The sequence below is a fragment of the Balaenoptera acutorostrata genome, chromosome 12 (assembly GCF_949987535.1).
Source record: "Balaenoptera acutorostrata chromosome 12, mBalAcu1.1, whole genome shotgun sequence".
Taxonomy (NCBI): Eukaryota; Metazoa; Chordata; class Mammalia; order Artiodactyla; family Balaenopteridae; genus Balaenoptera; species Balaenoptera acutorostrata.
The window spans coordinates 47,116,466-47,139,389 of NC_080075.1; the positions used below are offsets into that span (position 1 = coordinate 47,116,466).

At 35.8% G+C, this 22,924-nt stretch overlaps 1 protein-coding gene across 6 annotated transcripts in view; it reads left to right on the forward strand.

Annotated features, from left to right (window-relative positions):
* Positions 1–22,924, forward strand: part of CCDC88A (coiled-coil domain containing 88A) — a 126,676-nt gene that overhangs the window by 42,875 nt on the left and 60,877 nt on the right. For all 6 annotated transcript variants that reach the window (XM_007189991.2, XM_007189993.2, XM_057557795.1 and 3 more), the window contains exons 5-8: positions 757–815; positions 4,377–4,460; positions 6,177–6,317; positions 13,124–13,296. In XM_007189991.2, the coding sequence (XP_007190053.2) occupies positions 757–815; positions 4,377–4,460; positions 6,177–6,317; positions 13,124–13,296 (457 nt within the window). The remainder of the gene's footprint in view (positions 1–756; positions 816–4,376; positions 4,461–6,176; positions 6,318–13,123; positions 13,297–22,924) is intronic.

A 22,924-nucleotide genomic window follows, 5' to 3' on the forward strand; every position in this document is an offset into this window, starting at 1 on the left:
GCAGAGGGAGTAACAAGTTAAGGCAGTGGTGTGTGTATGTATGTATGTATATCTGGGGAAGCGTGATTAGTGTGGCTAAGAAAGTAGGTTGTTTCATGGAGAGTAGGAGGAAATGTTTGAGAAGAAGACAGATTGGCCTGATGGTGAAATTCTGGCCAGAGAAGTGACTTATTTTTTTGTCAGCTGAATGTTTTAAGAAAATTTGAATTGAATGTTGTTGGACAGTGAATGTACTGTCCAGTTCTGTTACAGACCATTAACTTTATCCAGCTTGTTATATACATTTATTTTACCAGCCTCACCGTAACTGATATTTAAGGTTTTGATTCTCATGGATCTACACAGGGGAAAGCCATTTAAATTTTATAGGTAGATGAATCATATAAGGTCTGTGTTTTAGAAAGAAAACACCAACAGGCCTAACCGTTTTGGCTGGCTGTGGCATGTCTCTATAGTAGCGGCTCCTCATTTGGTATGCTGGTGTAGTATGATGACTTACGGAGAAGCAGTGGATTTAGAGTTAGCATCCTTTATCACACAGAGCTTTGAAAGCTGTTTTATCTGTACTGCAGCCCTTCAAAATTGCTCTTACCACATTGTGCACACATAGAGCTGCTTTTCTGAATTCTCCACTGTACTTATAAACTTAATCCCTTGGTCAAGTTGTTGTGAATATCACCTCTAGAAGTAATTCTACCGCTGTAAGAGAGTTGAACTAAAGTAAAATGTTGTACTTAGTAATTGTTTTTATTTCAGAACAAGGCACAGAAGAAGTTAAAAAGTTGCTTTTACTTTTGCTGGGTTGTGCAGTTCAGGTAAGTTAAAATAATTCTTCATATTTTTATTTTAATAACTTTTTATAAATTTTTCAGGCTCTAGTTTCTGAAAGACTTAAGGATGGGCCATTGGTGTTCAAAGTCCATGTTAGAAATTTTTAAATAACTGTATAACCTCCTAAGGAGAAGGTTTTTGAAGAAAAACACTCATTCTGTTACTTTATTTCAAACTTTATATTATCAGATAGTCATAATCATTTAAAACATTTAATTATTCTTTTTTTTTATTCGAGGCTTTTAAAGGCCCCAGCTTTTCAAGTTTCCCTAGAGGTACCCTTAAAAACCTCTCCCAGAACATTCTTATGATTTATGCATGCATGTGTGTGTGTTACAGAAGGGAAGAGGATTGATGATCAAAAGGAGGCAGAAATTATGAAATCGCGATAATCTGCTGGCTTAGGAATCAATTACTGTAATAGAATTAGAAGTACCTTTAGTGCCCATAACACTTTAAAAACTGTATATAAAGATAAAAGAGAGCTTAATTTTAAGTGGAAAAAAATTTGCTGATGATTATTTAGTCTTCACAAGAGTCTTTATCGTTGTAAGTAAAACTGTTTATAGTTCTGTTTTTAACACCAGATTCTTTTTATGCTCTAGAGCTGGGCTGTCAGTAGAATAGCCACTAGGCATGCGTTGCTATTTAAGTTTAAATTAGTTACAATTGAATAAAATTACAGTTTCAATTTCTCAGTTGCACTAGCTATATTTCAATACTCAGTAGCCACAGATAGCTAGTGAGTACTTGTATTGGACAACACTGATACTCTGATTACTCAACTTCAAAGTTTGAATCTTCTCATTCTATCTTTTTTCCGTCTTGGTACTCTTTCTCGTTTCTAGCCTTCAAGAACCTATCAACTTCATTCGATATTCTTTAAGAAAACCTAACCTATTTATAAAACATTTTCAGAATTCTTAAAACTTTCAGAGTTTGAAAAGAGGTGAGATTTAGTACAAATTGTGGGTATTTTAAGGTAAAGGAAGAATTCTCATTGATTTGTGTTGAGACTGTGTTACAGGGTGAGCTTTTAAAGGTAGTATAAATAAACAGTGGCTCTAGGACTTAGAAAAGGGAAGTGTATGTGTTTAAACTGAAGGCAGACAAAGCTATGGCAGTTGAATTGGGGGACCCTTCAGTGAGTCATACTTATTATAACCCTGCCATTTTATATATGTTCATTGGCTCAAACTATACATAAGTCACTTTTGGAAGCATAAAATTTAAGAATTGGGGTTACCATACCTAAAAAGTTAGTTATTTTATATATGCCACAAATATACTATCTGAAAGTCATTCTTAATTGTTCTCACTATGCCTGTCAAATATTATTTACTAGACCAAAAAAATTCTTGTTTTTAAACCTGGTAGTTTTTATCACATCCCTCTAAAACTCTGACTTCCTAGTCATAGCTGGGAACTGTACATTTCTCATAATTTAATTTTAAATTTAATTTAAAATTGATTTAATTTTAAATTAAATTTAATTTCTATATCATCCTAATAATTTTGGTTTTATAGGATGAGGAACTTTCTGCACTGATAGAAATGTGCTTAATTAAATTAAATTTTATAGGAGTAGAAATAAAATATTATGATGTACAATAATCATTAGAGAGATGCAAATCAAAACTGCAATGAGTTATCACCTCACACCAGTCAGAATGGCCATCATCAAAAAATCTACAAACAATAAATGCTGGAGAGGGTGTGGAGAAAGGGAACCCTCTTGCACTGTTGGTGGGAATGTAAATTGATACAGCCACTATGGAGAACAGCATGGAGGTTCCTTAAAAAACTAAAAATAGAATTACCATATGACCCAGCAATCCCAGTGCTGGGCATATACCCCGAGAAAACCATGATTCAAAAACAGTCATGTACCACAATGTTCATTGCAGCACTATTTACAGTGGCCAGGACATGGAAGCAACCTAGGTGTCCATCGACAGATGAATGGGTAAAGAAGATGTGGCACATATATACAATGAAACATTACTCAGCCATAAAAAGAAACAAAACTGAGTTATTTGTAGTGGAGTGGATGGACCTGGACCTAGAGTCTGTCATACAGAGTGAAGTAAGTCAGAAAGAGAAAAACAAACACTGTATGCTAACATATATATGGAATCTAAAAAAAAAAATGGTTCTGATGAACCTAGGGGCAGGGCAGGAATAAAGACACAGACGTAGAGAATGGACTTGAGGACACAGGGAGGGGGAAGGGTAAGCTGGGACAAAATGAGAGAGTAGCACTGACATATATACACTACCAAATGTAGAATAGATAGCTAGTGGGAAGCAGCTGCATGGCACAGGGAGATCAGCTTGGTGCTTTGTGACCACCTAAAGGGGTGGGATAAGGAGGGTGAGAGGGAGATGCAAGAGGGAGGGGATATGGGGATATACGTATGCATATAGCTGATTCACTTTGTTATACAGCAGAAACTAACACAACACTGGAAAGCAATTATACTCCAATAAAGATGTTTAAAAAAAATGTTATGATATAATAAATGTGTAGAGTGTAAATCAGAACATTGCTAAGTTTCTTACTGACCAAAGAGCCAGTTTTCCTTTTTTGAGTATAGTGTCTTTACTAGTAGTTCAGTAATTGGCCCAAGAGATGCGACTAAGCTAGACAAGGCAGTGCTGTCTGTTTTGTATGCACTTCTCATTTGGTAGCTGTAAGAATTCAGTTAAACGCAGTTGGATTGCAGTATAAGAGATGTAGACAAGAGGCAGAGAGTAAGATGCATGTTAAACTGTTATTCAGTACTGAATGGAAAGAAAAAGATGAGGTTTGCATTGTAATATTTTTAGTTTATATGAAGTTTTTTAAAAGGTATGCAATAAATAATTGCTGCCTTTATTCCACTTGATACATGTGTACTTGTATATACATTCTTAAATTTTGCCCCTGGTAACTTTGTGTTAGAAACAAATGAAATATTTATTGTATTACCTTATATGTGTTGAACTGGGCCACAAAAGTAGGTTTCTTTTATTGAGATTGATAGGATGAAGATGTGAGAATGAATTGTAAGCCTGACGTAAAAATTGCTTAAAATTTTTTTTCCAAGAAAAAGGGCTGTGTTGTTTGATGATAGGCAAAGACTGACTGAGCATTTTGGCTGTATTCCGAATTCTGCCACTGACTCACTGTGTTTTTTGGCAAGTAACTTATCCTCTCTGAAACAAGTTCTTGATTCTTTACTTCTCTGTTTGTGAAGTTAGCCTAATTATATTGTACTGACCTTAGATGGTTTGTGTAATGGTTACCCGCTTTAGAACTTACAACTTCTCAGCATAAAAATGGTATGGATTTTCAGTATGTTGCTTTTTAAATAAATATTTCTAAATTGTTATCTTTTTATTAGGTAAGTATATTAGAGATCATTTAAATGCAAAACAAAACCCTCATTGTGCTGTTCAAAATGTAGCCAAGCTTTTTAGCCTAATGAATTTTTTGTTATTTACAACGTAGTAACAACTACACCCTATAAAGTATGAATGATTGTTTTATTCGTTTCTCTTAGTGTCAGAAAAAAGAAGAATTTATTGAAAGAATTCAAAGTTTAGATTTTGATACAAAAGCAGCAGTTGCCGCACATATTCAAGAGGTAATAATCTGTATACAATTTTTATGTATTTTTTATGAAGCTTGTGGTATGTTTTATTTGTATGTCTCCCCAAATATAGTCATGGATTAAGCAAGAATAAATCAAAGTCAATTATAGATGAACTCTGCTTTTAGAAAAATTATCTTCTTTTCTTTAGACATAGTTTCTTACATGAATTATCTTCTGCATGGCACAGTGCTTACTACAGATGTACTGTTGCCTTTATCCATAGGGGTATAGGCAGAAAGTGCTATTTGAGGAATGTATATTTCTTTGTTAGACATCACAGCATGAATAGTATAGTAAATGGAAGCAGCACAAAGTGGATCACTGCCTGTAATTCAAAACTAAAGTGAGGTAAGATGATAATACTAACCTATTAGTATTATGTCATCCCAGTGATTTTTTTTTTAGTGAATGGGCACAGCATAATTTCTACTGAAGATATTACTTGAATTATAAACACATTAGTGATTTATAACATCCATATAAAAACCTAAATGGAGGACATAGTGTACAATGTCAAATAATTGAAGCTAATATTTATTTGTTAAGATTGTTTTAAGATTGTTTTTAAAAGCTGCTATTTCTGCATCTGTCTAGTCTTGGGCTTTTAATCTTGTGTACTTTAGAGTTTTTAGAACTACAGCATGTTAAATTTTACATATTGATTAGAACGCGAACTAAGGAAAGGGAGAGAGTTTTAAATAGTGAGAATTGTTGTGTTTAAATATTCTCTATTTAAATGACTTTGTGTTCCATATATCATCTTTTCTCTTAGTTAATATTCAAAGAGCCCCGCTTTCTGGTCAGTAATATTGTCAACAGTAAGTGTATTACTCTACAAGATACAGTTTTGTTGGTAGTTTCCCTTTATATATACATATATATGTTTGTTTCTGTTAGCTTTGTGATTTGTATTTGATTTTGAATAAATGCTGAGTACCGCAAGTTACTAAATTTGCCACCATTCTTGAAAGTGTTATTTTTGCTGTTTATTGTGAAAGTTAAAGCAAAATATCAGAATCACAGTGAGAAATGGAAAGCAAGAAATAAGTATTTCACTTATATAACTTTTCCATTCTTTTAAAACTCTTTATATTGGGCGTCCCTTTCTCCTAAGGTTCTATGACAGTGTCTTCTTCAGAATCTATAAAGACTTAGCTTTTCAAGTATAAAAGTGCAATAACCTACATCCTACAGGATTAAAACTTTTGCTTTTGAATTCAAGTACAATCAACTTAGTCTTATCTAAGGAAAAGATTAATTGAGTTTGTTAAAGCAGTTGTCAGACCTATTAGTATTACCTTCCCTTAGGAATGCCTTGAATTAAATATTTTATTTTTGGGACTTCCCTGGCGGTCCAGTAGTTAGGACTCCGTGCTCTCAATGCACGGGGGGAGGGTGCGGGTTCGATCCCTGGTTGGGGAACTAAGATCCCACGTGCTGCGCGGTGTGGCCCAAAAAAAAGATATTAAAAAAATTAAATATCTTATTTTTTAGTTGACTAAATTCATTTAAAGATTACATTTAGTAAAAATAATTTTTAGTAGAAGCCTTTTCATCATTCATTAATTTCAAGATAGATATCATCTTTGCTTTTCATATTTTTATTATATGGGATATATAGTATTTAAGCTAATATTATACTAAAATTAAATGTATTTTTAAGTATTAGCCATTTAAAAAATTGTTTACTTTGGTTGCTCTCTAAAGGTAACCCATAATCAGGAAAATGTGTTTGATCTACAATGGATGGAAGTGACTGACATGTCTCAGGAGGAAATAGAACCACTCTTGAAAAACATGGTATTGCATCTAAAAAGACTTATAGATGAGAGAGATGAACATTCGGAGGTTTGTAAATTTCTTTTAGTATATTATGAAAGTTTACTTTCCAAAAAACTTAAGAGATTTTTCAGAATTGATACTTTGTTTCTTAGGGACAGGTAATAAAGTACTATATGTCTTCTGTGCAACACAGGAACCAGAAAGGCTGTATAAGAGCCCCAAATTGCTAGTAAACACATTGCAATTAGGTTTTCTTTTCTCCTTCCTTTTAAATTACTCTGATTTTGTTCTTGTGTTCTTTAACTCATCCCCATAGTTCTGGCAACAGTACAAAAGTATGAAACTAAAAATATCGTTGATGTAAGTGGAAAAATCATTGCCTTTTCAAGGTAGAAGAATTTGCTTAAGGTTAATTTTGTAGTTTTATTGCCACATTTTGAGATTGGAAAAGTAAGTGTTAATAAAAGGAGAATAACAGGTGTTCTGAATAAAATGTCCCACAAAAGGTCTCAAATTTTTGTAGTCAGTATAATGAGATGTGATCTTAGAAAAGAGAATTATTATAAACTCCTTTAAGAAAGTACTTTGGTTTTTAAAAAGAGTAAAATTGTACCAGATTTTTTGCCTTCACTCTGAAAGCAGCTTATAATTTTTAAAGGAGTCTAGACGTTACTGCATGTGATGGTGAGTAATATTTTCTTAATAGCAGACCAAAGTACTCTGTCATTCTCGAGAAAGTAAAACTTTGATTATTTTCTCCATTTACATGAGAGAGACGATTTGAGCTTATTTATAGAGAATTTGATTACTCTCGGGACTAACGAAAGACTACATAGGAGAAATTTCTAAAGATTTTTTTGGAACAAAAAACTTTCACGTCACTATAAAATATATTCATTTCTGATGGGAATTTTCAGTTTTTCTTAAGGCATTAAAAGAGAAGAAAATATAGGAAGTAAATATTTTAGAGCAACAACTAAATTTTTAAAAAAATCTAAGACAGTGAGACCAAAGGAAGAAAAGAGTGAGTTGCAAAACATCCCTAGTATATATCAACCTTACCCTGAGATATTTAGATACTTTATTTTCAATCTGAGTTTTGAACCATATGCTATGTCTTTTTTTTAACGTTAGTGTCTTTTTACTGTTTTATCCATTTTCTATAACATTTCTCTATTTGCGTTTCAAGATATTAAAGGTATTTTGAAAAGGTGTCTTCCAGCTTCTTAGGAATTACTTCTAAAAATCTGTACTTTGGTTTCATATGACTGATGGATATGTAAAAATTGTTTGATCTCACTTACATGAAATAATTAATATGGAGTGAATGAGGATGTTATTTTGGAGAAATATAAACAAGATACTTGTCATTACATGATTTGTGTCGAAACTAAAAGGAATGTGAAACACTATATAGCATGATTGTTTGAAAAACCTTTTAAAAATCTGTTATCCTGCCTGATTAAGCATTTTAGTTGAATTTGTTTTTCTAACAAGGAAAAAAATGTTTTCTAAATACCTGAGGCAGGAGAATGTAGTCACATTCTCCTACCTCAGGTATTTAGAAACAAGTTTCTAGCTGGTTTAAACTCACTTCTCTGGGGGGAAAAAATCTTCAATTTGGATCAACAGTGGACTAGTTAGAAAAGATAATTAAAAATAATTGTGAAAAATACTAGACACATGTAAATGCAGTATGTAAATATAATAATTCTATATCATTCAATTGGATTGAAACAAGTTCTTATTAACATTTTCCCTTTAACTTTTTTCTGCTCTTTTCTTCCAAAATATTTCATTAATTAATTTTATATAAAAAAACAAAATAGGAGAAAGTTATGTATCACACTGAATAGCAGATTGAGAGCAATGTTTATGGCTGTGGTTTCTAATTTCTCTACAAAATTAACTAGCCATGATGGAGTAAAGAGAGAAAGAGTAAATATCATATTCATATTTTTTGGAGCACTTCAAAGTACAGATAGCTTGGTACTAATTTTTAAGTGCAGAGAAAGCTTATAATAAAATAGACTTTAAAAATAACAAATAAAAATCTGTACATTAAAGATATTTTTAAGGCCTTTCTGTGTACCCAGCACTATGTAGAAAGAAAATTGTGGAGAGAGGAGCCATCCCATCAGGTGTTACAGGTCTGGCCCACTTCAGCTTGCAGGACCATCTCCTCTTTTCCCAAGGGGAAAGTGTCAGTCAGGCTGAAAAGGGCCACAGGCGTCACCAGGGAGACATAGCGCTCCTTGTCCATGCTGTGCTTACCCGCTAGCGCCATAGTGAAGGAATAGAATGGGATTCTGCCTGGACTGTAGAGCTAGTGCTGGAGGCATAATCTTTATTCCTATCCTGCCAGTGAGGGTCGGGAACATGCCTGCCAGCACAAGATGATGTGTTGAAGATCCAGGTCACACTGTACTTGCTGTAGCATTTCTTGCTGCGGCCAGTAGAGATTTGGGGCTATGGGTGTGGACACAATAAGGAGTCTCCTTTTCTCATAAAACTGATCCAGAAGTCATAAGACTGCTGTTCTGATGCCCACATTGATATTCATGGTCGCCCAGGTGGGCTCCATGCCAGACCAAGGCAGATTGAATTGACAGACTCAGGCAGGGCTACCCTGTGGCTTGTGGCCACCAGTGCAGTACAACTTGCCAGTGGCTCCATAACGACTGCTGCAGACATTTCATGTAACTGTTCCCCGGGACGCTGAATTTTGTCGCAGCATCTGACTCTTACTGTAACTCGAAATTTGCAGATCCCCTTGTTCTCAGCTCTGTCACAGACTGTGTACTGTATCTTGTGATCTCCTTCAGGAAAATTTGAGTCTAGGGAGGAGGTCTTTTAGAATAACATCAGTAGAATGTTGTTTGCTTTGTCTGTTCCCTCGGGTATCTCCCGGGACACTGAGGACTGTCAGCTTATTAGGATCAGAAATGTGTTCTTTCGTACTTGGGCACTTGATTCTGGGAGGTTCCATATCATCACAGGCTGGTCGGCCGCTCCAGGCTTTGTTGTCCGCTCCCATTTCAGTGTGTATCCTGGCAAGCAGTAGTACTCACACTGGGAGTTGAAGTGGACGTCTAAAGCACTTAAATCCTCCACTTGCTGGCATGGCAAGAATTGGGAGCCACAGGCTATCCACAGGGGATGCTCCCCCTTGTCAGAACAGAGAGCCCTTTTTTCTGTTTTTATTGATCTTTTGTAATAATTGTTTCACTTCGATCTAGAAAATATAATTTGGTCGCCCTGTTTTTAATTACTCTTCATTTTTTTGTTCTTAATGCTATGAAACAAGAATCTCTTCAGTCCTCTCCTTTTACTAAAAACCAAATATTTATTGTCACTGTTTATGCCAAGCTTTGTGTTATAAGTTTATTGTATACTATCTTATTAAGTCTGCACAATAACCCCATTTTATAGATGAAGATTCTCAAGTTCAGAGAAGTTAGGTAACTTGTCCATTCTAACTCCAACGCTTGTGTCCCTAACCTTTATAACACCTTTGCCTAAATCTGTGATTGTGCTGAGCACATCTCTGATTCTCTTCCTTAATGATGAGTTCTATAAGTAGAATTATTGTCACCAGAATTTTTTTAACATTGTTGTATCTTTTTATGTTCATTCTTCAACATATATTAATAAATAACCTGCTTTTTGCAAGATCTTGTGCTAGAGTATGTGGGAGCAACAAACTGACAAACTTTCAAAAAAGAACCAAAGATTGTTATAATCTAATAGGGAAATTATTTTAATAAAAGAATTAACTGTAATAAAAATTTGAAAGTGACAAGTACCAAAAAAGACACATATATCTAAAAAAATACTATAGGAATTTAAAGAAGGAAGATATTACTTGCAACCATTAGTGGAATGTCTAGGATTGGAAGAATCAGAGAAGGCTTTAGAAATTAAAGGTATGCCTTAACAACATTTCCTGTCAGATTTTTTGAAAATGTTTGGAGTTCTTGAGCTCAAGAAACTACCGCTGTTAGAGAAAAGTCAAAATGTCTACATAATCTTTAATGGAAAATACCTCTGGATACTCTTATTTCTCAATACCAGGTTTCTTTCTTTTTAAAAAATATTTTGCAGCCCATAGATCTTTTGTGCTCTGTTTGTTGGCATCTGGAAGTTCTTGATACTTTAATTTAACCACCTGATAATTTCAAACGTAATATGTGTCTTCAGTACTTTTCTTGAGTTTTCCGTTTTTGTGAATCATTCAGTTAAATATTTTTGAGCAGCTCTTTTTGTGCACACTACTATGGTGGATAACATCAGGGATACCAAAGAAGCATAAGAAAGATTGTATCTGGTTTATTAAAAAAAAATTGTAAATGAAAAATTGTAAAGTAGCATAAAATTAAGTTCTAGTTTGTGCATGAAAGAGATATTTAGTTAATACTGTATGCAGGTGTTATTGTTAAAGACAGGAGATGTTAGAAGGCAAGATTAAAGATAATTGAGACAGTAAGAAAATATACAGATAAAAGTTGATTCTGTGAAGTTTGAGCTTGGGCTACTGTGGAAATTAGTAACACTGTTCACAGAGACAGGGAAGTTGGGCTGGACATACTGGGTAGATGGACAAGATGAAGTAATGTCAGTGAACAAACCACCCTTCAAAAGGTAGCACTGAAAGAGAAATAGTAGAAGGATAGTAAAGGGAAAATGTGATTTTTTTTCCCCCTAGATAGTAGAAACTTGTATGTCTTTGAAGAACAAGGAGAAAAAGCCAATAGGAAGAGAGAAATTGAAAATGTTATAGAAGTAAGGAACAAGAGATGCATAAAAACGGAGGAGTTTATCACAGGTGGTTTTGTTTCTTTGACAAGTTGGAGAAGGGGTCATTTGTTGGAAGTGATGATAGCAGTTTGTAGTTGGGGGCTTATGTAGAGAAAAGGGAATATATTTACAACAGCCATTGTGGGAAGATTTTGCCAGGAAATCATCAAGATTTTCAATAAAAGAATTGACGGGCATTGGAAAGAGCTTAATTGAAAGTGGATGGCAATTTCTGTAGTAGGGCTGTATATTGTATATTTTTTTGGTTTGTTTTGTTTTTTAGAGTTCTTTATCACCTTGGAGCAGAAATAGAAAAACTGATGGTAGGTAAGGAAAATGACATAGTGTTTGAGTCAGACTTGAATCTGAACTCCTGTTATACCTAACCATTAGATGCGTAACTTTGGTTAAGTTATTTAATCTATATGTGCCTCAGTTTCCTTATGTCTAAAATAGATGTAAAGCCTTTATTGCCAATTATAGTACTGGATAAGATCTTGCTGGAAAATCCCCTAGCTAGGGGTTCTATAAATATTAGTTCCCTTTTGTTTTTTCCTCAAAGAGTCAGCCATAGGCAAAGAATGGCATGGTGGTGTTAAATTAGAAAGTAAGGGTGACATTTAACAGCCTAATTGTAGTTCCAGACTGTGTAGAAACTCTAGAGTAGCCAAGAATAATCTATTTGACTGGGCAAAAAGGGGAAATTGAGTGATTAGAGGTTCAGGCATAGGAATGGTGATATGGCACAAGAGAGGAATGGTTCTTTCACTGGAGAAGCCTGTATGTATTGGACTGGAAGTGGATGTGGAGTTGTAGAGAGAAAGGGAACTGGGAGGTCATATTCTGAGGTATATCAATAGGAATACTGGAATCTGTGAAAGCAGTAGTTGGACAGACCTTGATTTGGGTGCTCAAATGTATCGCAAGGATAAAGAAATGAATTCTGATGGGTGGTTTAAAAAAAGAAGAAGAAAAGTAACGATTCAATGAGGGCATTGTAAGACTTGGTGATGAGAAGCAAAGTGAGGATGGTGATTTCATGTTCCTAAGGTGTAACTCTACCCATTCCGTCTGGAGTAGAAGGACAGATGAAATGTCTACCAAAGACAATTTCTGTTTGCCTGGGAAGTTTGAAAGAAAATCTGAGAAATTGGTTTAGAATAAGAGAATTTTCCAATAAGAGGAAAATTAGGGGAATGGAGGAATATGATTGAGTGAGATACATGTAGGTTAAATAGCCCTTAAAGTTCAGATTTAGGATAAATAGAAGATTTGTGTCCCATGGTGGGTCTCTAGAGAAAGGAATAAAGTTAAGCTTTGAGATGGGAAGCAGATTAGAACTAGTATTTGTAAGAGAGAGCATAGGATATGGAGTGAAGAGACTGGTCTGGAGTCTTGGCATTGCTATGAGCTAGTTGTGAGACCATGGGCATATTAATCTCTGTGCCTCAGTTACCTTAGCTGCAGAATTAAGAGGTTGAACTAAACTTCTGAGGTTTTTTTAGGTCCCTCTGAGGTTCCTATTTACAATTCTAGAGCAGTGCTGTCCAATTCTGCAAGAATGGCAAGATTGTAATTCTGCACTGTCCAGTGCAGTAACCACTAGCCACTTGTGGCTGTTGTGCTCTTGAAATGTGGCTAATGTGACTAGGAACTGTATTTTTAACTCTTTAAATTTGAGATTAGCCACTTGTGCTACTGGTTACCATGTTGGACAGCACAATTATAGACACATCACTCTTGAGTTAATTTCTTTAGTAAGTCTTCTATGCCTTTCCAACAGTTGCTATCTGTTCTTATTTTACCACAATTTACTTTTTTTTGTTAAAACACTGGGAAAGGAAAGAAGTATTAAGTCTTGTTTTTGTGTTATCTACTAAATAGCTCATCCATCTACTGTTGAATAAAACTTTAAAAAATGACAGCTAAATATGACAAAGTTATTTTTGACCAATGAATTCTTTTTTGATGTTGCAGTATAATACTTAGACTTAGTGACTAGTTTTGATGTGTTTGGTTCTCTGATATGTAAAATACTAAAAGTGATTCTGTGATTTATTTCTCTATTTCCTTAGACTATCGTTGAACTCTCTGAAGAGCGGGATGGTCTTCATTTTCCACCCCATGCCTCTTCATCTGCACAGTCACCTTGTGGTTCTCCAGGCATGAAGCGAACAGAAAGTCGACAACATCTGTCAGTGGAGCTGGCAGATGCTAAGGCCAAGATAAGAAGGCTTAGGCAGGAATTGTAAGTTGTTGCTTTTCAAGGCTCACTGAACTTATATAGTTGCAAAGGTGATCTAAAGAGTGTTTTTAGGCTTATGGAATATAGACGTGTGGTTCCCAGTTGCTAGGCTGTGTCAAAGTTTTTGGTAGTATTTGCCAAAGTGAGAAAAATAAGGAGACTGACATAAGGTTTTCTTAATGTTAAATCTTATCAATTTAAAGGATGCCCTTTATTCTGTATCAGTTTAAAGCATGCCCTATTTTTTTAGTGTTAAGATGTCCTTTCTTTTATAAAATAATGTTTTTCCTTGGCAAATTGAGGTCTGCTTAATTTTTTAATTTTTGCATTTCTTGAAATCCAAAATACTGGCAACCACTGATACAGATCAATAAGTTTAGCTTTTTTAAAATTAATGTTCTAAAAAACTGAATTTTTGGTATACAGTATTACAAAAAAATAATTTTGTGTATCTTCTGCATTGAGTAATTGAAATGCCTGAGTCATGTATCAGTACTTAGAAATGGTAAATATTCTGGTTGGTTAGTGCTGATGAAATTAATATCTATTTAACTTTCAAAGATCATTACAGGAAAATCAGTATAAATGTCACATAGGCATTCCTTGGTAAATCACATGGAAAGAAATAACCGGTCTCTGCTGGAGATTTTTTATATTGCAGTTTAAAAAGAACAAAGGAGTTTTGTATTTTAGGCTTTTTTTCTTTCTTTCTTTCCTTTTTTTTTTTTTTTTTTTGGTTTGTCTTCCTGGAATTTGGGCTTCGGAGTATAGATTTTAAATTTAAAACCACAATATAACAATTAAGTTTATTTACTGATTGTTTAAAGCGGTTAGTTTAAGAAAGTGGTTGAATATGCAAGGCAGAAAAAATGTACAGTCCATAGGAAAATTTGAAAACAAAAAAATACAGCTTTCATTGTGAATGTCTGCATTATTATGTATCTATTGAAGTGAACACGCCCAGGATATTCTATAAACAGCTGCACCATGAAAATTAGGGAAGAGATTGCTGTTATTAGTTTGACTGGCAGTTAATGGATAGCCTAAACAGTGAACACTAGTTGGTTCCATATAATTTAGCACAATCTTCTCCAGTCTTTAGATAAAGCATGCAATTAGAACTGCAGTGATGGCTGAGAATTCATTTAACATTTTGCACGATATTAGAATTTGATTTTAAAATAAAATTTACTTGGGCATAGCATTATTCAAATTCCAAACAACTTAGAGACATTAGTAAAATTTGGTCTCATACGCTGATTGGAAAATGTAAATGAATAGTTTTAATGAGTAAATAAATATGCCAGATATAGCAAGTATTCCCAGTAACTAGCATTACATCAAATACCATCTCATATCTTTGTTGTCCTTTGAAAATGTGTCCCTTCTTAGATTTCTTCTATTAACATTTGTTTTAAGTGTTTTTGTTGGGATAGATCTTTACTAAAGTGATGAAGTATGGAATCATGGTGGATAAATTTAGTTCAGGTTGCCTTATACCTAATGGAAATAAATAATTGTAATGAGAACATGCAAATTAACTAATACCATACTTGTGGGTGGTACATGATAATATAATTGCTTTGGATTTATTAACATACAGAGTAAAAGTATAATTTGCAATTTGGATAGAACAAGAAGTAATTCCTTATAAATTTCACTTCTAAGCGGTAGTTAACACTATCAAAGGCTTCCTTTAATAATACTCTCTGTCTCCATGGATCCCATGTTTCCAAAGAGCTTTTCTCTCACACAAATTCTTTTTTAAAAAAACAGCTTTATTGAGATATAATTCCTATATAAGGAAATTTATCCTTTTAAAGTGTACAATTCAGTGATGTTTAGTTTATTTAGAATTCTGCAACCATCACATGCTGTCTAATTTCAAGACATTTTCATCACCCCAAAAGGAAACTCCATACCCATCAGCAGTCACTCTCCATCCCTCTTTGCCCTCGGCTCCTCAAAACCACTAATACACTTTCTAGTTCTATAGATCTGCCTACTCTGGACATTTCATATAAATGGACGCATACATTATGTGGCCTTTTGTGACTGGCTTCTTTCACTTAGCATAATGTTGTCAGGGTTCATCCATGTTGTACCATATAGCAGTACTTCATTCCTTTTTTTTTTTTTTTTTTTTTAAGATTTCTTTATTGATTGATTGATTGATTGCTATGTTGGGTCTTCGTTTCTGTGCTAGGGCTTTCTCCAATTGCGGCAAGTGGGGGCCACTCTTCATCGCGGTGCGCGGGCCTCTCACCACCGCGGCCCCTCCCGTTGTGGAGCACAGGCTCCAGACGTGCAGGCTCAGCAGCCGTGGCTCACGGGCCCAGCCGCTCCGCGGCACGTGGGATCCTCCCAGACCAGGGCTCGAACCCGCGTCTCCTGCACCAGCAGGCAGATTCTCAACCACTGCGCCACCAGGGAAGCCCCTTCATTCCTTTTTATGGTTGAATAATATTCTCTCACATGGATATACCACATTTTGGTTACTCATTTATGAGTTGATGGACATTTGGATTGTTTCTACTTTTTGGCTGTTTAAATAATGCTCCTATGAACATTCATGTACACATTTTTGTGTATACATATATTTTCATTTCTCTTGGGTATTTACTGAGAAGTGGAAATGCTGGGTCATATGTTTAACCTTTTGAGGAACTGTCAAACTATTTGGCTGCACCATTTTACATCCCCACCAGCTATGTATGAGGCCTCCAGCATCTTGATATCCTCACCAAGGCCTGTTATTATACACCTTTTTGATTATAGCCATCCTAGTGGGTGTGGAGTGATAACTCATTGTGGTTTGACTTCCAGTTCCCTGATGACTAATAATGTTGAGTGTCTTTTTTCTTTTTCTTTAATAAATTTATTTATTTATTTATTTATTTTTGGCTGTGTTGGATCTTTGTTGCTGCCTACAGGCTTTCTCTAGTTGTGGTGAGCGGGGGCTACTCTTTGTTGCAGTGTGGGATCTTATCATTGCAGTGGCTTCTCTTGTTGCGGAGCATGGGCTCCAGGCATGCAGGCTGCAGTAGTTGTGGCACGCGGGCTCAGTAGTTGTGGCTCGCGGGCTCTAGAGCACAAGCTCAGTAGTTGTGACGTACGGGCTTAGTTGCCCTGTGACATGTGGGTTCTTCCCGGGCCAGGGCTCGAACCCTTGTCCCCTGCGTTGGCAGGTGGATTCTTAACCACTGCACCACTAGGGAAGTCCTGTTGAGTGTCTCTTCATGTGCTTATTTGCCGCTTGTATATCTTCTTTGGAGAAATGTTTATTCAGATCCTTTGTCCGTTTTTAAATTGAGTTTCTAGGTAAACTTTTTAAAAAAAGTAAAATTAAAAGCATTGAAATTTTTTTTTAATAGTTTGAGGGGTTTTAAAAAATTTTATTTATTTAATTTATTTATATTTGGCTGTGTTAGGTCTTCGTTGCTGTGTGCGGGCTTTCTCTAGTTGGGGCGAGTGGGGGCTACTCTTCATTGTGGTGCACGGGCTTCTCATCGTGGTGGCTTTTCTTGTTGCGGAGCATGGGCTCCAGGCACATGAGCTTCAGTAGTTGTGGCACGCGGGTTCAGTAGTTGGGGCTCGCAGGCTCTAGAGCAGAGGCTCAGTAGTTGTGGCGCACGGGCTTAGTTGCTCCACGGCATGTGGGATCTTCCTGGACCAGGGATCGAACCCATATCCCCTGCATTGGCAGGCAGATTTTCAACCACTATGCCACCAGGGAAGCCCAAAGCATTGGAATATTCCTCAAAAAGTTAACTATAGAATTTTTATATGACCCAGCAATTCCGCACCTAGGTATATCCCACTAAAATTGAAAACGGGGACTCAAACAGATACTGGTATGCCAATGTTCATTGCAGCATTACTCCCAGTAGCCAAAGGGTGGAAGCAATCCAAATGGCCATGAACAGATGGATAAACAAAATGTGCTTTAGGCACAATGGAATATTATTCAGCCATAAAAGATGAAATTTTGTTACCTGCTACAACATGGATGAGCCATAGAAACAACTTGCTAAGTGAGATAAGCCAGCTACAAAGGACAAATATTGAATAATTCCACTTAAATGAAATATCTTTAATAGGCATATTGAGAGAGACAGAAAGTAGATTGGAGAGTTACTGCTTAACGAGTATAGAATTTCTCTCTGGGGTGATGAAAAAGTTTTGGGAATAGGTAGTCGTGATAGTTTAACAACATTGTAAATGTAACTAATGCTGCTGAACTGTACACTTAAAATTGCAATATTATGTTATATATACGTTACCACAATAAAAAATTTTGTTTTTAATTTTTAAAAAAGCATTTAGCAATCTGTAAAGAAATATTTGTAAGAAATACTTATAAATCACAAAATGTAATAGCTTTTCATCAGAAGAAATTTTAATGGTACAGTCATAAGAAAATAAAATTAGCCTTTCCTAGTATTCAAATAAATTCAAATTAGAACAATAACATGGCATTTTTCAGTTGTTAAATTGTTTCACATATAGGCTCTTTTATCCTCTGCTGGTTGCATTATAAATTTGTAATGAACTTTCTGCAGGGCAGTTTGACAGTGTATACCAAGGACCTTTAAATGTACTTCTAGAAATCTGTCCTGGGGACTTCCCTGGTGGCGCAGTGGATAAGAATCCACCTGCCAATGCAGGGGACATGGATTTGATCCCTGTCTGGGAAGATCCCACATGCCGCAGGGCACCTAAGCCCCTGTGCCACAACTACTGAGCCTGCGCTCTAGAGCCCACGTTCCACAACCACTGAAGCCCATGCGCCTAGAGCCCGTGCTCCGCAGCAAGAGAAGCCACCGCAAGGAGAAGCCCGTGCACTGCAATGAAGAGTAGTCCCTGCTCGCCACAACTAGAGAAAGCCCTCACGCAGCAACAAAGACCGAACAGCCAAAAATAAATTAAAAATTAAGTCTTTAAAAAAAAAAAAAAAAAGAAATCTGTCTTGAAATATACAGGGCTTTATGTGTAATGATTTTATTTGCCAAAACATTGTTCATTACAGTGAAAATTGGAATCCACTTAAATGAATAAATTATGGTTCCTCTCTCAATGGGAATGTTTCTCCATTAAAAATTAGGGTTTTTTAAAAAATGTAAGCAGATGCATGTATCTTTTCGAATTAGTGTTTTGTTGGGTTTTTTTCCAGATATATAACCAGGAGTGGAAATGCTGGGTCATATGGTAGTTCTATTTTTAGTTTTTTGAGAAACCCCCATACTGTTCTCCACAGTGGCTGCACCAATTTACATTCCCACCAACAGTGTATGAGGGTACCCTTTTCTCCACATCCTCAGCAACATTTGTTATTTGTGTTCGTTTTGATGATAGCCGTTCTGACAGATGTAAGGCGGTATTTCATTGTGGTTTTGATTTGCATTTCCCTGATGATTAGTGATGTTGAGCATCCTTTATTGTGCCTGTTGGCCATCTGCATATCCTCTTTAGAAAAATGTCTATTCAGTTCTTCTGCCCATTTTTTAATTGGGGTGTTTGCTTTTTTGATGTTGAGTTGTATGAACTGTTTATATATTTTGGATATTAACCCCTTATCAGTCATATCATTTACAAAATTTTCTCCCATTCATTCAGTAAAGTTGTCTTTTTGGGTTTTTTTGTTTAGTTTTGTTTTTTAATTTATTTATTTATTTATTTTTGGCTGTGTTGGGTCTTCGTTGCTGCGCATGGGCTTTCTCTAGTTGTGGCAAGCGGGAGCTACTCTTCGTTGCGGTGCGCCGGCTTCTCATTGTGGTGGCTTCTCTTGTTGCGGAGCACGGGATCTAGGCATGCGGGCTTCAGTAGTTGTGGCTCGTGGGCTCTAGAGCGCAGGCTCAGTAGTTGTGGCGGACGGGCTTAGTTGCTCCACGTCATGTGGGATTTTCCTGGGCCAGGGCTCAAATCCATGTCCCCTGCAATGGCAGGCGGATTCCTAACCACTTAGCCACCAGGGAAGTCCCTGTCTTCTTGTTTTTGCTGTGCAAAAAGACTCTAAGTTTAATTAGGTCCCATTTTTTAATTTTTGCGTTTATTTCTTTTGCTTTAGGAGACTGATCCAAAAAAATATTGCTACGATTTATTTCAAAGAATGTTCTGCCTATGTTTTCTTCTAGGAGTTTTATGGTTTCTGGTCTTGCATTTAGGTCTTAATCCATTTTGAGTTTATTTTTGTGTATGGTGTTAGAGAATGTTCTAATTTCATTCTTTTACATGTAGCTCTCCAGTTTTCCCAGCATAACTTATTAAAGAGACTGTTTTTCTCCATTGTATATTCTTGCCTCCTTTGTTGTAGATTAATTAACCATAAATGTGTGGGTTTATTTCTGGGCTTCCTATTCTGTTCCATTGATCTATTGTCTGTTTCTGTGCCAGTGTCATACTGTTTTAATTACTGGAGCTTTGTAGTGTGGCCTGAAGTGAGGGCACATGATTCCTCCATCTCTGTTCTTCTTTCTCACGACTGTTTTGGCTATTTGAGTCTTTTGTGTTTCCATACAATTTTTAAGATTATTTATTCTAGTTCTGTGGAAAATGCCATTGGTATTTTGATAGGGTTTGCATTGAATCTGTAGATTGCCTTGGTTAGTATGGCCATTTTGAAAGTATGATTTCTTCCAATCCAAGAACACAGTATATCTTTCCTTCTGTTTGTGTTGTTCAGTTTCTTTCATCAGTGTCTTATAGTTTTCTGAGTATGGGTCCTTTACCTCCTTTGGTAGGTTTATTCCTAGATATCTTATTATTTTTGATGTGATGGTGAATGGGATTGTTTCCTTAATTTCTCTTTCTAATAGTTTAATGTTACTGTGTAGAAATTCAACAGATTTCTGTATATTAATTTAGTATCCTGCAACTTTACCAAATTTGTTGATGAGCTCTAGTAGTTTCTGTTTGCATCTTTAGGATTTTCTATCTGTGTTGCCGAACTTAGGTTCAGCTGCTCACTGTTTGAAGGCCAGTACTTGAGAGAAAAGTATTGGTTGGAAAAGAAAGGTTGCTTTATTCAGGAGGCTAGCAACCTGGGGAGAAGGTAGACTTGTGTCCAAAAACCAACTCTGAAGATTCTGCTTGACCATGAAAGTTTTTAAAAGGGGAATCATTTTGGAGGTGGTCAGAGTCTTGTTATCTTCTGTGTGCACACTTTCTTCTGATTGGTTGGTGGTGAGGTAACAGGGTGGTATTCCAGGAATCTTGTGCTCAGCCTGGAGTGACCATCCTCCACCTGAGTGGGGGCCTTAGTTCCTGTAGAAGAACTCAAAGGTATTGTTATGTATATTCCTTGAGGAGGCACCAGGACCCTGCTTTATTGCTGCACAGTTGTTTCTTGACTATTCCTCCTTTGTTTCTACATTCCCTTCCTTCCCTCATTAGCAACTGTTTGAATCTGCCCTTTGGAACTCAGGGGGCATCAGGAGGCTGAATGAAGCCTATTTCCTACAAACAACAAACAGGCGACATGAAAAGGACTTGTACCTGGGAGGGTCCCACAGGGTCCTGCTCAGTTTCATCTATAGTGTCATGTCATCTGCCAATAGTGACAGTTTTCATTCTTCCTTTCCAATTTGGATTCCTTTTATTTCTTTTTCTTGTCTGATTGATGTGGCTAGGACTACAATACTATGTTGAATAAAAGTGGTGAGAGTGGATATCCTTGTCTTACTATTGATCTTAATGGAAATGCATTCAGCTTTTCACCATTGAGTATGATTTTAGCTGTGGGTTTGTCACATGTAGCCTTTATTATGTTGCGGTATGGTCCCTCTATGCCCACTTTCTGCAGACTTTTTATTCTAAATGGGTGTTGAGTTTTGTCAAAAGCTTTTTCTGCATGTATCAAGATGATCATATGGTTTTTATTTTTCAGTTTGTTAATGTGGTGTTCAAAAAGATACATGCACCCCAGTGTTCATAGTAGCATTATTTACACTTGTCAAGATATGGTAGCAACCTAAGTGTCCATCAACAGGTGAATGGGTTAAGAATATGTGGTATAAACACAAGAGAAAGAAAAGACCTACAATAACAAACCCCAAACAATTAAGAAAATGGTAATAGGACATACATATCGATAATTACCTTAAATGTAAATGGCTTAAATGCTCCAACCAAAAGACATAGACTGGCTGAATGGATACGAAAATAAGACCCGTATATATGCTGTCTACAAGAGACCCACTTCAGACCTAGGGACACATACAGACTGAAAGTGAGGGGATGGAAAAAGATATTCCATGCAAATGGAAATCAAAAGAAAGCTGGAGTAGCAATTCTCATATCAGACAAAATAGACTTTAAAACAAAGACTATTACAAGAGACAAAGAAGGACACTACATAATGATCAAGGGATCAATCCAAGAAGAAAATATAACAATTGTAAATATTTATGCACCCAACATAGGAGCACCTCAATACATAAGGCAAATACTAACAGCCATAAAAGGGGAAATCGACAGTAAAACAATCATAGTAGTGGACTTTAACACCCCACTTTCACCAATGGACAGATCATGCAAAATGAAAATAAATGAGGAAACACAAGCTTTAAATGATACATTAAACAAGATGGACTTAATTGATATTTACAGGACATTCCATCCAAAAAAAACAGAATACACTTTCTTCCCAAGTGCTCATGGAACATTCTCCAGGATAGATCATATCTTGGGTCACAAATCAAGCCTTGGTAAATTTAAGAAAATTGAAATCGTATCAAGTATCTTTTCCAACCACAACACTATGAGACTAGATATTAATTACAGGAAAAAATCTGTAAAAAAAATACAAACACATGGTAGCTAAACAATACACTACTTAATAACCAAGAGATCACTGAAGAAATCAAAGAGGAAATCAAAAAATATCTAGAAACAAATGACAGTGAAAACACGATGACCCAAAACCTATGGGATGCAGCAAAAGCAGTTTAAGAGGGAAGTTTATAGCAATACAATCCTACCTTAAGAAACAAAAAACATCTCAAATAAACAACCTAACCTTACACCTAAAGCAATTAGAAAAGAAGAACAAAAAAACCCCAAAGTTAGAAGAAGGAAAGAAATCATAAAGATCAGATCAGAAATAAATGAAAAAGAAATGAAGGAAATGATAGCAAAGATCAATAAAACTAAAAGTTGGTTCTTGAGAAGATAAACAAAATTGATAAACCATTAGCCAGACTCATCAAGAAAAAAAGGGAGAAGACTCAAATCAATAGAATTAGAAATGAAAAAGAATTAACAACTGACACTGCAGAAATACAAAGGATCATGAGAGATTACTATAAGCAACTATATGCCAATAAAATGGACAACCTGGAAGAAATGGACAAATTCTTAGAAATGCACAACCTTCCGAGACTGAACCAGGAAGAAGTAGAAAATATGAACAGACCAATCACAAGCACTGAAATTGAAACTGTGATTAAAAATCTTCCAACAAACAAAAGCCCATGACCAGATGGCTTCACAGGCGAATTCTATCAAACATTTAGAGAAGATCTAACACCTATCCTTCTCAAACTCTTCCAAAATATAGCAGAGGGAGGAACACTCCCAAACTCATTCTATGAGGCCACCATCACCCTGATACCAAAACCAGACAAAGATGTCA